At 34.8% G+C, this 15,209-nt stretch overlaps 1 protein-coding gene across 16 annotated transcripts in view; it reads left to right on the forward strand.

The window, feature by feature from the left end:
- Positions 1–15,209, forward strand: part of CFAP299 (cilia and flagella associated protein 299) — a 625,333-nt gene that overhangs the window by 582,450 nt on the left and 27,674 nt on the right. For 15 of the 16 annotated variants that reach the window (XM_077882640.1, XM_077882642.1, XM_077882650.1 and 12 more), the window contains one exon: positions 283–2,480. The exons of the other annotated variant lie outside the window; for it this stretch is intronic. In XM_077882640.1, the coding sequence (XP_077738766.1) occupies positions 283–378 (96 nt within the window). In that variant the 3' untranslated portion in view covers positions 379–2,480. Of the gene's footprint in view, positions 1–282; positions 2,481–15,209 lie in introns of those variants that run through there. 16 annotated transcript variants of the gene reach the window in all.

Genomic DNA, 15,209 nt, shown 5'->3' on the forward strand with positions numbered 1-15,209 from the left:
GCGATCCATGGGGTTTAGCAGAATCCAGAGAGCATAAGCCTGGGACACTGTTTTGACCCTAGATATTTTCAGTGACATAATTACCCAGGGCGTCAAAGCTTTTGATTAGAATTATCACTACTTCTGAGAAAAAGAATCTGAGGAGAAAATAAAAATGTCTCCATGGCCATAGGATTTTGTTGTTCTGTTTGCTATAGTATTAAAGCAGGAAGAAAATTCATTTAATGCCAATCATTTGCATGATGGACTGGACTGATTAACAATATGATTTATGTATTTTAGACTTTACCAGGTGACAACTCTACTAGAACTCCTATCCAAACAGAACTCTACATTCAAGCTGTTATTTTTGACCACATTTCCAGAAGAAAGACTTAACTACTAACATGATAGATGGTCCCCTAAAGGCTTACTAAGTTTGATTGAATCCTGTAACCAGAAGCAAATTAGAATAATAAATGAATCCTGTGGCTGGAAGACAAATTAGAATAATAAAAGTTGATAAAGAATTTAGAAAAAGCATAATCTTTACTGTCTTTATGTGGTACGTATCTTAATGTGATACGAGGTTTTTCTGAATTCCTCCCCCCCATCCCCCCCCACCCGAATACTGAAGCTGATTGCAACAGTTCATGGGAGAGAATCTTCTTGCTACTTATTTTGTAGCTCAGATTTTCCAAAACAAAAAATGTTCCAGGTCCTGCTATTGCCAAATATAGTGGACCAAAATCTATGCCATGTGGCAGTGCTATCTACTCAATTTGTTGAATATTGATAAGAAATCTGAAGGTGAAGAATAAGAGGAAGAAAATATGAATACAAAGTTTTCAATAGCTCCATATGAGAAAATAAAATCTGAAAAGTTCCACAAGATGATGTAGAAAATGAAGTGTTTGATATATTTATGCACCTAGACAATACGAACCCCATGACAGTGAAGCTGAGAAAATGAAATCTACAAGAAACCAAAAGATTTTTAGAAAAGTGAGAACTTCATTAGTGAACAGGTTTTCCTGAGGTGCCCCTGCAGGTGGCTTTTGTGCAGAAAAGATATTATTCAAGAAGTCACTTGTGATTTAAAAATTAACATTTGATTCTTCCTCTTATCCCCATTCTCTTCTCTTCCCTTCCTAAACACTCCAGTACTAAGGCATGTAGTCAGTGCCAAGCAAAGTGGAAGTCTGCTCAATGTGTGGGAATAGGAAAGTCCAGAGTAGGGGATCAGAGTTTCAATGGGGTGAGAAGGGTATATTCATAGGGGAGGAGATGGCCTGTCACAAGATTGCAGATTCCAGTCAAGATGAGTAGAGTGGTATTAAATTAGAATTGAATGTATTTTATGATCTCATCATTTTCAATATATAAACAGATACAGAACATATGTTAATGTTTTCTGTATGCATCTTCCCACACTTTGTTCAATAAGAGGGCCTCAAAACAGCAACACCCAATATCAATGAACACACACAGTACCCAGATCTTGGTTCTCCCCACCATTTTCTACCAAAAGGAAGCAAGGATCTTTTGGAAAATGACTATTCCCGGGCTAAGGCAGAGAAAATACACTAGTCTAGAACATCTTTTTGTGCCAGAAAGCAAAGAAGTTCTTGAAAAATGAAGAGATTTATCAAAAGGACATTGAATCCACCTTGAAAAATTCCCACTGGCCAAACCTGGGACAGTTTGGGCATCAAAAGAAATCATGAGAACCAGGCGGAAAGTAGAAAATCAAAAGCACACACTGATTTACATAAATGAATAAATGGAAAGTTTGATGAGGAATGGGATATTTACATAGGATCTCCCACAAAATATGTATTCATTATAGAGAAATAATAGAAAAGCCTGGAAGACACCATTTTCAACAATGATCAAAGAGAATATGTTTAGTTATAAGCAACTGAAATTGTTCTCCACCAAATAATATGCAATAGAGGAATTCATCATCGCTTTTGTGGTAATCCTGCCAAAGTTGTATAACCTGAATAGAATCAAGAGAAAACTCAGAAAAAAACAAATCCATGGACATTATGCAAAATGACTGACCTGAGATCTTCAAGGTGTCAAGATCTTGAGAATAGAAGAGTGAGAAATTATCTCAGTCTAAAGGAGACTAGAGAGACATGATAATCAAATCCAACACATGACTGTAAGTTGCATCTTTATCCTATAAAGGGAATTTGGGGACAACTGGTGAAAACTGAATGGTTTCTGAGAATTAGATGTAAAAATGTTTATGTCCTGATTTTGATGATTATGTTGTGGTTATATTAGAAAATGTCCTTGATTGTGAGAAATTACACTAAAGCATTTGGGAGTGAAAGGGCATCATGTCAGCAAATTATTTATAAATATTTCAGGGGAAAAAAGGTCTTTGTGCTGTACTTCGATTTTTTGTAATTCTGAAATTGTTTTGAAATTTAAAAATATTTGATTTATTACATTTATAAAATAAAAATTCTAGTTATTCAAACTCTAAATATTTGTATAAATTTTATTGTTCTATCTATAGATTTGATGAAATTTTTACTGTTCTTTTTATGAGTTCTTTTATAGTTAAACTAAATTTCTTTAAACATTTTAAATTTTGTGATGTTCATTACATTCAATTTTATAACTATTTCAAATTTCTAACTAACAAATAAGCCTTCATATACATTTAAATAACTCTTATAAATTTAAGAATTTAAATATAGAGACTAGTGTTCTCTTAAAAGTTTCAGTATGGTTTATACATTTATAAAATTTTAATTGAAAATCATGTCTGAACTAATTATTCAAATATCACATTTTAAATTTGAAGAGTATATGCCAGTTTTTCATAAATGTTTAAAGCGTTTTAAATATTTTAAATATCTATTTTTAAATATAGGCATTTAAAATACTTAATATATTTACAGATTACTCCTATATTTAATTCCAAGGTTTAAGACACTAAAAAAATCAATTTTATCATCACAAGTAATTTTTTACATTGGCTTCTGGACTGAATTTACAGAGAGTAAATAATGAATGGAGACTTGAGTTGGATTATGGGATATATTCATTTGCTAGGGCTGACATAACAAAATACCACAGACAGGGTGGCTGAAACAACAGAAATTTATTTTCCAGAAGTTCTAGAGACTGGAACCAAGATCTAAGGTGTCAGCAAGTTTGATTTTTTTCTAAGCCGCCCCGCCCCCCCCCGCGCCCCACCCTCTTACTTGTAGGTGGCAGCCTTCTTGCTATTTTTTCACATGGTTTTTCCTCTGTGCAGGTCTCTGGTGTCTCTCCACATATCAAAATTTCTCTTTATGAGAACACCAGATTGGATTAGAGTCCACCTGGTGACCTCATGTTAATTTACTTACCTCTTTAAAAGGTTTTGTTTCAAAATGCAGTCACATTCTGAGGGCCTAGGGGATAGGACCTCGACCATGAATTTTGGAGGGATACATAATTCAGTCCCATACATGGAATGTGCACTACAAATATCCAGGATCTTTTTCTCATGATTAGACCCTTTCAGCCAATGCTAAGCCAAGTCTAGACCTCCAAGGATTCCAATATCATTTATTTCAAATGTGGATTGCCTTGCTTTACGGGAGCCGTGGATTCCGGTATCATATTAACTAATTTTGTAGTCTAATTGGAGTTTGCAGCATCAATCCAGGTCAATTGATACTCACTGAATCTTTATAAGGTCTCATTCTACTTTTGAATAGTTCTTATATCTATCAGTAGAGCCATGATACCTATAAATATTTAAATGGTATCTAATGGGGCACCTGGGTGGCTCAGTTGGTTAAGCGTTTGCCCTTGGCTCAGGTCATGATCCCAGGATCCTGGGATCATGACCTTTGTGTTCATGATTTTGTATTCTCTTTGTATGCTTTCTGTTTTAGAACACAAAGCACAGGGCTCCCTGCTCAGCTGGGGAGTCTGCTTTTCTCTCTCCCTCTGCCTGTTGTTCCCTCTGCTTGTGCTCTCTCTCTGTGTCAAATGGATAATAAATAAATAAATAAATAAATAAATAAATAATGGTATCTGGTTGTATTGAGCCTATTTCTCATGTCTTGCCTTGCTCTGTGGTCACAGTTCTAAGGAAGGTCAAACTAATGCAGCTATTACAAACTGGAAATTCCCTTCATGGATAAGGTGACCTTCACCCAATAAAGAAGACAGAGCAATTAGAGAACTGTTATGCCTGAGTACAGAGTACACTAAGAAAGTAATTTTAACCTGATACTAATGGTGGACTTCAGGGCCCAAGAAAGGGAATATGTGAAATGTATGTGAGAATCAGAAGAACACTGGGCCAAAAACACAAGACCAAAGAATGAGCTAGCCGACCGAAAGGAAATGAAACAAGAAATTGAACGATGTAATAAAGAGTAAAGAGCATTAAGAACCAGACTATTTGGCAAACTTGATGCTGGTAATTGGCCAAATCATTTTATCTCTCCAGACTCTGGCTCTTGAAGGTCTCTTCAAAATCCAAAACATCTCTGATTTCTCTGCTGTTTTTCTAATCTATTTTTAGACTCCATCCTCTGACTAGAACAGCCTTGCGAGTTAAGTGTAATTTTCTCCAAGTAACAGTTCAAGTGTATTATCCAAGACTCTGCTTGCAAGTGACAGAAATTCAATTTGAATCTTTATTATAAAAACATGGAAGTGTCTCCCAGACCTAAAGAAAGGAATATATCTGCATCCCAGGAATAATTATATAAACGTAATCAAACACTTGAATACTATCAGAACTCTCGCTCGATTTCATGACTATGTTCCTCTCTGCGCATCGTTATTCTCTTCCAACAGAACAGCCTTTCTATTTTGACGAACAGACACACACACACACACACTTCTTTCTTTCTTTCTTTCTTTCTTTCTTTCTTTCTTTCTTTCTTTCTTTCTTTCTCTTTCTTTCTTTCTTTCTTTCTTTCTTTCTTTCTTTCTTTTTCTTTCTTCTTTCTTTCCTTTCTTCCTTCCTTCTTTTCCTTCTTTTTCTTTCTCTCTCTCCTCTCTCTCCCTGTCTCCCTTTCCTGTCCTCATTCCTTTCCTCCCTTCTTGTCTCTTTTTCTCAATTCCGGAATCCCAGAGAAGGGATGCTTGACTCAGCTTTACTTCCCCCACCAAAATTTGAATTCTAAAGAGATCAGGCTCTACAGACTTGTATCTCCCAAATTACAACAACTATGATAACCTTGTGAATGAATGAGAATCTTCAGAAAAGCAAGTAATTTGGGGGACACAGCAAGGCCTCCAGTTGAATGGAGCGAAAGCGAGTGTAGGAGGGAAGAAAAGGAAAAAGCTCAGGTACTCAGTCATGGAGCAACAAGTCACTTCTCCCCTTTTCACTGGTGGCAACAACAGAAGAAAAAGCAGCAGTGGCAATATGACTGATGAATATTCTCTTTGTATGTTTTCTGTTTTAGAACACAATTTTCTGGGATAAATAATTACATAATCAGAACTACCTGACATATGACCAACCTCTTCACTGTTATTGTAGCTTTGTAGGATATACTGTATGATAACATGCTTTAAACAATAGACAATAACTATGAACTTTCTTAATCTCAAGGAAATTAAAAGGAAATGTATACCCATCATTTATGAAGGAGCTATTGTGAGCCAGATACTTTTCTAAAGGTATAATAATGAACAAGGGCTTCCCTCGAGGAATTCTTCAGCTTGAAATAAAAAGGAATTCTGAGGGATCTTGTGTTTTTATTGTTGTTCCCATTGCTTGCTGCTATTGCGAGTGGATTTTCCCTTCAGTCACCAATAGATTGTTATCTATGAAAATCTAAGACATGAATTGGCCAAGACTGAATCATACTGTCAGCAGATGCTGCTGCTGATTTATTGGGAGTACCCCTTGAGAAGTACTTCCCAAAATATGTTCTATAGCATACTAATCCGCCAAAAAAAATTTTTGTGATTGAATAAGTGAATAAGTGACTATTACTGACTCTTAGAGGTTCTCTAAGTTAGTTTAACCTAAGTTCCCAAATCGTCCATTGAGCAACATCCCCCCCCCCACCTTCTCATCATGAAACACTTACCAGTATCTGTGTTACTTGAGGTTTTTTGTTGTTGCTTGCAAGCTACACACACAAAAACGTCTCACACATTTAAACAGGAAGCTTGAATTCCTGGAATCCAAGGAAGAGATGAAAACCAAGACTCAGGAAAGAAAAAATAAAGAGGAATTCTGGGAGCTGCTCTAGCAAACACTGCCAGTGATAAAGCTGGGTTCCAACTACTTCCCAGTCTCTGTCAGGAGACGAAACTTCTCATCAGCCGCAGAAGCGTCAGGTGTCCATCTCTGGATCAATCAGCAGTGGTCAAGGTCAGAAGGTAGTCGTCACACTGGAGGTCCATCCGTGTCTCAAGGGCTGTTTCTAGAGAAAGAAGGATTATCATGAGCTGGGAAGAAATATCTACTATGAAATCTCTTGAGACTAGTACTATATTACACACTGCTAAAAACCATTAAGTATGATGTTGACTCGACTTATTATTTTATTTTTTAAAGATTTTTTTTATTTGTTTATTCATGAGAGACACACAGAGAGGCAGAGACACAGGCAGAGGGAGAAGCAGGCTCCATGCAGGGAGCCCGACGTGGGATTCGATCCCGGGTCTCCAGGATGATCACACCCTGGGCTGAAGGCGGCGCTAAACCGCTGAGCCACCCAGGCTGCCAGACTTATTATTTTAATATTGGATGGAACTATACTCCTATTCCCAAATTTGTTTTAAGACTTAACCAAGAATGGATGTCCATGTTTCCTTCCAAATGCAGTTTTGCCATCCATGGAAATTATCATTATAAATAAAATCAAGTTAGATGACATGGTACTTGTATATATTTTTAGATATAGTCCAGGTAAAAATGCTTCTTGAGTGGTTTCTTCAGTAAATTGTCCAAATTGGTTTGCAATTCTGAGAATGCTTTCAAAATGCTATCTTGTTTTTTTGTTTGTTTGTTTGGTTTTTTTTTTTTTTTTATCTTGTTGTTTTAATCTGAAATTTCCTAAAAACATATGATGTTGAGCATCTTTTCATTTATTTATTTTCCACCTATATATCTTTTTTGGTAAAGTATCTGTTCCAACATGTTGTCCACTTCTTAATTGGACTGTTTTCTTATTGTTGAGTCTTAAGAGTTCTTTTTAATTGTGGACAAAGTCCTTTATCAGATACCTGTTTTGCATGTATTTCTTCCCAGTCTGTGGTTTCTATCTTCATTCTCTTAAAGTATATAGTTGTTTTTAAATACTATCTTTAATAGATTTTTTTAAAAAATCAAAGTGAAGTTGGATTTTTCTATATTTCGGAAAAGTTTTTATGTAAAAATTTGAATTATCTTATTAAAGATGACAGTAAAAACACATGGCTCAAAGCTTTTCAGAAGAAAAATTTTTATTACTTTTTATTAGCGAAATTAATGTTTTCTATTTCTTATGCCATTTTGGAATGTTAAATTTTTCTCAGAAAAATAATGTACTTCATTGAGATCTTTTAATATATTTTCATAGAATGGTACATAGTATCTGTTGTAATATATTCCCTCTACTTTTTTGTGGTAGTAAATGTGTACTTCCTATTTTTTTTTAATTTGTGTCATAGCTTTTCTCTTAATTATATTTATAATAGATTTGGTTTTAAAGGGCCTACCATTTTGCTTTTAAATAATGCAGATTCTGTTTTGCATTAATTTTGTTTCTATTTTTAGTTTTCATCATATCCTTCTTCATGCTTTTTAATGTGTTTTATTGTTTTCCCAAACTTTTTGAAATGTAATTAATCATTATTTTTATTTCTGCTTTTTAAAAATAATGAAACCATTTAACACAAAAATTTTCCTTCTGAGCACTCCTTTGACTATAATTGACAAATTCTGAGGATTATTGTTCTCATTTTTCTTATGTTATAAATTCTCCATACTTGAATTATTTGCATTTGCTTTTAGCCCAAAATTTTAGTTAGTTTTTGTTTTAATTTCAAAGTAATCCTAGTTACTCTTATCTATGCTTGTTAGCATGATTTCTAATTTTATCTCATTGTTGTCAAAGAACCTTGCCTTTATGATCCCCACTTTGAGGATTTTATCGATATTTTCCTATAACTTAGCTTACAGTTAGCTTTATTTTTTAAATTTAATGTTCCACAGATAGTTGCAAAAAACTGCATATTATTTGTTTTGATATGTATTTAAACTTTAGTAACATATTATCCAAGTATCTGTATCTCTTATTCTATATATAAATGTGTGTACATATATACACATGTATGAATGTATGTGGTTTGGCCCATCAAAGGCTAACAGAGATATGGCCAATATTTTTACCAAAAACAATGTTTAATACTCCTTATAAATCTAACAATTTTGCTTAATTGATTTTGAAACTCTTCTTTTGCTATTCTTCATAGGTATTGTCAACATGGATTGTACCTCTACTAAAAGAACCTTTAATTTCCTTTTTTTAAAATTTGAATCTTGTTATTTTTTTCTTGAAATTTAAAATATCAACCCTGCTTCATTTCTGTTTTTATGTGTCTGATAAATGAGTGCCCATCTTATTAGCACTTCCAACATTTTTCAGTGCTTATTAATGTAATCTGGTGGCATAAGCCTGGGTTATTGTCATTTTTTAATATATCCTCTCTTTCAATAATATTCATTGAAAATTAAAGTTAATTTTGTAGCAACATTTATGACAATTATTCTTGGTTCTATTTTTAAAAATACTTCAATGTCACCATCAGTCCTATGATTAGCATGAAATCCCTGTTCTTAAATTCTAATTTTATCAAGTTTTTCTTGCTTATTCTTTTTATTTCCAAAATTACATTTACTTTCTCATAGCAAATAATTCAAGTAGAATTTAAAAATAGGTGAAAGTTAAGTTCCTTTCTCCCAGGTCAGGGCTAGCGTGAGACAAGTGAGAGCCTTAGGGATACACAATTTAAAGAGACAGTCTCAGGCCACATCCTCGAATTTGTACTCTAGCTACCTTATTCACCTCACCCTAGATCTAGCCGCACTTCCTGATACTTATGCCATGGCAGAAAAGATATCACTGCTGACAGTTTGTCTCTCTAGAAAAGTGTGTGTGGAGTGCATGTATGCACGCATGCATGCATGTATGGCTTTTTTTTTTTTTTTAATACTTGGTATCATCCCTATATGTGGTTCCCCATTGCTCCACGCTTAGAATAGGGTCATCCATTCACTCCAACAAATATCTATTAAGACTATTCTGAGTGCCTGTTGTTTTAGGCATTTAAACAAAACAAAGCCTCGATGAACACAAATATATTTCAGGCTTCCTAAGAACGTCATGCTCTTCCAGTGTATGGATGTACTATAATGTTTTCACCCACTCTTGATATTGATGATGTTTAAGTATGTGTTGTCACAAACTATGATTTTCTTAACATTCTTTGCATTTATTTTGTGCATTGAAGTGAACATATATATAAGAGAAATTCCTGAACATGGAACCATTGGATTAAAGGGCAGGTGTGTTTAAATGTTGCAAGAGATTATCAAATTGCCATTCCAAAGCGTTGCACCAGTTCGTAACCCAAAAGTGAATATGAAGGTATATCTCTCCCCCACTAATAGGTTATTAGCAATCTTTTCATTTTCTGCTTCTCTAATAAGTAAACATTCGTACTCCACTGCAGTTTTAAGTTGTTTTTCTTTAATTGCAAGTGAGTTTGTGCATATTTTTGTATATTTATCAAATACTTTTATTATATTTTTGTGTTGTTGCCTATTTCTTAGTTTATGTTCTTTGTATTTTTTATGTTCTTTATTTTCTAATTGATTTGGAAAATTTGGGATGTACTGGGATTTTTTTCTGAAATACATGATGCAAATGAGTTTTTCAGTTTACTGTTATTTGATTTTCTTTGGTTGTACAAAAGGATTTAATTTTTAAGTAATCAAGTTCAATTGTGCTCTTATTAATAGCTGTTGTATTTCCTGACAGAAAGACTTCCCCACACAAGTTGGTAATTATTTTTAAATTTTTCTTCTGATACTTTCGTTGTCATTTTTAGATGTAGATTTTTTCCACTTGAAATTTATTTTGATATAAAAAATGATACAGGAATTCAACATTTTTTCTCAAAAAACTATTAATTTGCCCCAGTATTTTTCAAAATAATCCATTTTTTCTTGACTAATTTTAAGTCCCAAATTTATCATGATAAAGTCACTCCTTTTTAAAGTATATTTCTAGTGTCTCTATAATATATATTCCTGGGCCACTACATGCTTTCTTTTTCCTAGAGCTTTGAATATCTCTTAGGGCAAATTCATCTTCATTCCATTTTATTATGGTTGACACAATGATTTTCTTTACTTTATCTTTAATATAATTGTTCAAACTTCAGGAGTATATAAGGATTAAAAGGCAATTAAGGTAAGCATTTTAAATAATACCTGTCTTATAGTAAAAATAAATTTTAACTTCTTAAATTAATTCTCCAATGTAGTAAATCTATCTAAACTTCGTGCCTGCTACCCAAGAAGGTGAAATGTCCATTGTCTCTATTCTTTCTGCACCTGACTATTGCTTGGATTTTCTGCTCCCACTTGTTCCTCAAACACAGTAGAGTGAATCCAGCCCTCCTTAGAAATCTTGTATATAGTTTAACTCTCCTGGACTGAAGTGGAACTTTCTCCTACGCTCATGATGCCAAACACCAAAGGATATCATGACAGTTGTTATTCGTGGTAGGCCGTTTTGCCAAAATGATTCCTATCTCTGCCCAAGGATACTGTACCTGGGGCACACATACGTACTACTACAAGAAGTCTGTTTTCTTTTCCAGTTACTCCAGAATAAGAATAGGGGTAACCATGTCAGAAAACAGTACTTTTTAAATTATATTCTTCAGAGTCTTGAAGTTACATTTAAAAGTCTGAGGGGCCATCTCAAATGGTAATAGAAAACAAAGTTAGTGAGGTTACAAGATTCCTATGCATTTTCAGCTTTCTGTTTCAAGAAATACTTTATTTGGCAAATGATGACATTATTTTAAAAATAAAGGTAGGGAAGGAAAGGACACAGCAGTGGAGTTAGTCCAACTCTAGTTAGTCTAGACCAGGGTTCTTCAACATCAGCACTATGAATGTTTGGGGCTGGATAATTTTTTGTTATAAGGGGGATATCCTGTGAATTGTAGTGTTCAGCAACATTCCTGGCCTCTAGCTAGTAGAAATTCCTCCACAAATTGTAACAAATGGAAATGTCTGCAGACATTGCTCAAAATCACATGGTGGGCAAAACTGTCACAACTGAGAACTACTGGTATAACTCAGGCTTTTGTGTAGTAAGGCCATAATACTGGATGCATGTTACACCTCCATATCTTCCTTCAGTTTGACAAGTTTGCTTTGATAACAAACTATGTTTCTCAGTCAACTTCATCAGACTTTGATTAGTGCAGACTCCCTCCAAACTCTGTAAGATTTAGTGTTTTGGTGTTTGTGGGGTTAGAAAAACTGCAGCAGGTCCTCTTGGTCTGATAGCATTTAATGCCAGCCTTCTTGAAGACTTCAAATTGTAAGTTACTGGCATAATAACAAGGAACCTGCTTATCAGTTAAGGTTAATCAGCAAATAAACATAAAACAATCAAGCAATGTCTTCTCATCAGTGGGTTTAAGTCTTCAGAAGCCTATTGAAACATGCATGAGAAGTGGGTACCTGGTCTTTATTCAATGTTGGCTTTTTATTTCTCTCTACCTGGTTATTTTGGATCATTTATTTCTCTAACATTTCATTTGCTCTATTCATACACTTTGGAAAATGGATCAGTGGATACTACCAGCTTTTGAATCTTCCTTCTGGCTCTCCCAATCTTTGTCACTGATGATTCTTATTATAATAATATCTGTTTTCTAGAAATCACAGCAGTCAATTTTTAAGAAAGGATACTATTTCATTTAATTTTGAAATGGCTCTTAACAACAAGAAAAGCCAACATTTGAAAGATTTCCTTTTCTCAGAAATAATTTCCTGCTTAAGAAATATAAACATTCAGCCAGTAATATGCTGTGGTTACTTCTTTCAGGAAATAAAATAAGTAGGTGTTTGCTAATCTGATTATGTAATAAGTAATATTTAAAAGTGAAAAATAACTTTTGCTTTTTTCTTGGCAGCCTATTTATTCCATAACTGGCATATAAAAATGAAAAAAAATATGCACTTACTATGCGAGTTATAACCACATATCAGAGTTAAAAGATCAGTGAACTTATAAAACAAATTTTTAGTGTTTTAATTTGCCAATTATTTTTAAATTGCTCAACATTTCTTTCAAATTATCACTCTAAGAAGGATTAATTGTTATAATGATGAGAAATGCCAATGTAAGTTCAAAAGTGTACTAAGGATGCTGAAAACTTAGAAAGTCAGATATACACTGGGGAGGTAAAGGAGGCAGATCAAGCAAATGAAAAACTTCAAGAGGTGAAATATAAGTAATAAAAACTTATGATTTTGGATACCTGCACCTAAAGACACATTTTCCAAATTACTCTGCAACCATTATTGCTAACCATAACTCTGGCCAGCCATAGCTATAATGCAAGCAAGAATGTATCATATGCCTTCATTCTCCCACATCACAGTTGCCAATACATTCCAGAAATCTTAACCTTAGAAGATCCAACTTCTGATATTCTACTCCTTGCAATTTCTGCAAGTTTTTTTTTCAGCTACTCTGAGTCCCTTTTCAGTTACACTTCTCTTTCATCATTGTCTGGCTAAAGTCCTATGGGCCTCTCACTCATGAATTTAGGACTAGTTAGTGAGCACTCCCTCAATTATCCCCTTGATGAGAGTCAGCATGCAGCTCATAGCACTTGAAAGCCTGCATCTGAAAGGGTCACATAACGTGAAATGTCTAGAAAAATGAAAACAAATAGTTATTAAGTGCCTATTATGTACCAGGAAATCTTATGCCCTGGTACTGGAGCAGCAAACGATATAGTCAAAGCCCCTTACACCGGGCATCTGACCTTCCAGTGAGGAACAGACAACAAATAGCCAAGAATATCATCATTCTCTAATTTCAAACTGTGCTTCTAAGATTGGGAGACACCTATAGTATAATATAAAAAGCAATGATTGTGAACTCAAGAGGCTTGCCTTTGCGTGCCATTTTAGTAGAATTATTTTAAGCAAATCACAATTTAATTTTCTGAGCTTCAGTTTCCTCATATGAGAAATAGGGATAATAATATCTACCACTGTTAGAATTAACTCCTATAATACCTGAAATAGTCACTTGCAAAAAAATATTGAAAAAAGAGAAAATATTTATGAAGTTAAAGTCATCTTCAAATAATACATCCTTTTTCTAGCATCAATGTCATCTTTGAGTTGTCCTCTTTATGGTTACTGAGCAATTCAAAGACACCCCCAAAGTGCAGAGTTCTTCCTATTCCTCAATAAAAAACATGTCCTGATGTTCTTCTAACTTCAGTGGAACATCAGTAAGCAATAGCAGAACAACACAGGCAAAACAAAAGCCCAGGAAATAGGTGGCTAAATTCCGAAATTAAATTCAGATGATCCTATCTCAACTGTTAACATTTTTGAGAAGCAAACCTCAATACCCTGGTCTTAGATGGAGATAACAATCTTTGATATTTTGAAATGTTTCTTTGAAATAAATGTAACTACTTTCTTAAAATGCCAAAGAAATTTATTAAACATAATGAAATTTAGAGCAAAAATATTAAAAGATAAGTCATATTTTTACATTTCAATGTGAGAGCTGACAACATAAAATAAGAGTATATTATAAATTATTATTTGATATGGGGACTACCAGTTTTGCTCCATTAATTGTACTCACTTGACAAAATGCAATCTGTTTTTTATTTTTGTAATAAACATTATGTAAGGGTGTCTTATCTAAGCTGATGTATCACAGAATCAACAGGGGTGGCACACAGGCTTCTTTCTTTCTTTCTTTCTTTCTTTCTTTCTTTCTTTCTTTCTCTTTCTTTTTTTAAGACTATTTATTTGAGAGAGAGAGCACAAGCAGGGGGAACAGTAGGCAGAGGGAGAAGCAGGCTCCCCGCTGAGCTGGGAGCCCGATGCGGGACTCAATCCCAGTAGCCTGAAATCATGACCAGAGCTGAAGGCAGATTTTTTTTTAAAGATTTATTTATTTATTTATTTATTTATTTATTTATTTATTTATTTATTTATTTATGATAGACACAGAGAGAGAGGCAGAGACACAGGCAGAGGGAGAAGCAGGCTCCACGCAGGCAGCCCGATGCGGGACTCCATCCCGGGACTCCAGGATCACACCCTGGGCCAAAGGCAGGCACCAAACCGCTGAGCTACCCAGGGCTCCCCTGAAGGCAGATTTTTAACTGACTGAGCCACCCAGGTGCCCTGGGGCCTACATCTTTACTATATCTCTAGGCCTCAACCTGTCTTCCAAGATTCAGTTGCATGTTTCCAACTGCTGGTTGAATTTTTTTGCCTGAATAATTCACTAGCATATCAAGCTTAACAAATTCAAAGTGGAATTCATACTTTTTCTTTCCTAACCTTGTCCTTCTCCTGACATTTCTACTCCTGTTGATATCATTCTTCCAGACCCTGGAACTTCCATGTAAATTTTAAAGGCGATCTTTTAGATCTTCAATCTCTGTATCAGCCTTTGTCTCCTGTATCAACCTCCTCTTGATATTCTCACTACCAGTGTCCTAGCTCAGTTCTCTACTGTCCCTTATGTAAGGCGGATCAAGTGCAGCCTCTTTAGTTACTCGGGACAAGCCTCCTCCCAGCTTCGATCCATCTACAGTGTAGATGACAGAATACTGGCCTCCAAAGATGTTCATGTCCTAATCCTCAGAACCTGTGACCATGTCACCATAAGTGGCACAAGGGGACCTTGCAAATATGACTAAAGTTGAGGACCTTGAGAGGAAGAGATGATCATGGATTATTCAGGTGAGCCCAACCTAAAACACAGATTCTGGAAATCAAAGGAATTTTTTCTCATTGTGATCCAAGGACAACAAGACTAAATATAAAGGATCAAAAGGACGTAAGATGGCTAGTTTGGAAGATAGAATGAGGAAGCCAGGGGATAGGGAATGCAACCAGCCTCTAGAAGCTGGAAAAGGCAAAGAAAGGACAAGGAAACATTCTCTCGTGCTGCCTCTAG

This window comes from Canis aureus, chromosome 33, assembly GCF_053574225.1.
Source record: "Canis aureus isolate CA01 chromosome 33, VMU_Caureus_v.1.0, whole genome shotgun sequence".
Classification (NCBI taxonomy): domain Eukaryota; kingdom Metazoa; phylum Chordata; class Mammalia; order Carnivora; family Canidae; genus Canis; species Canis aureus.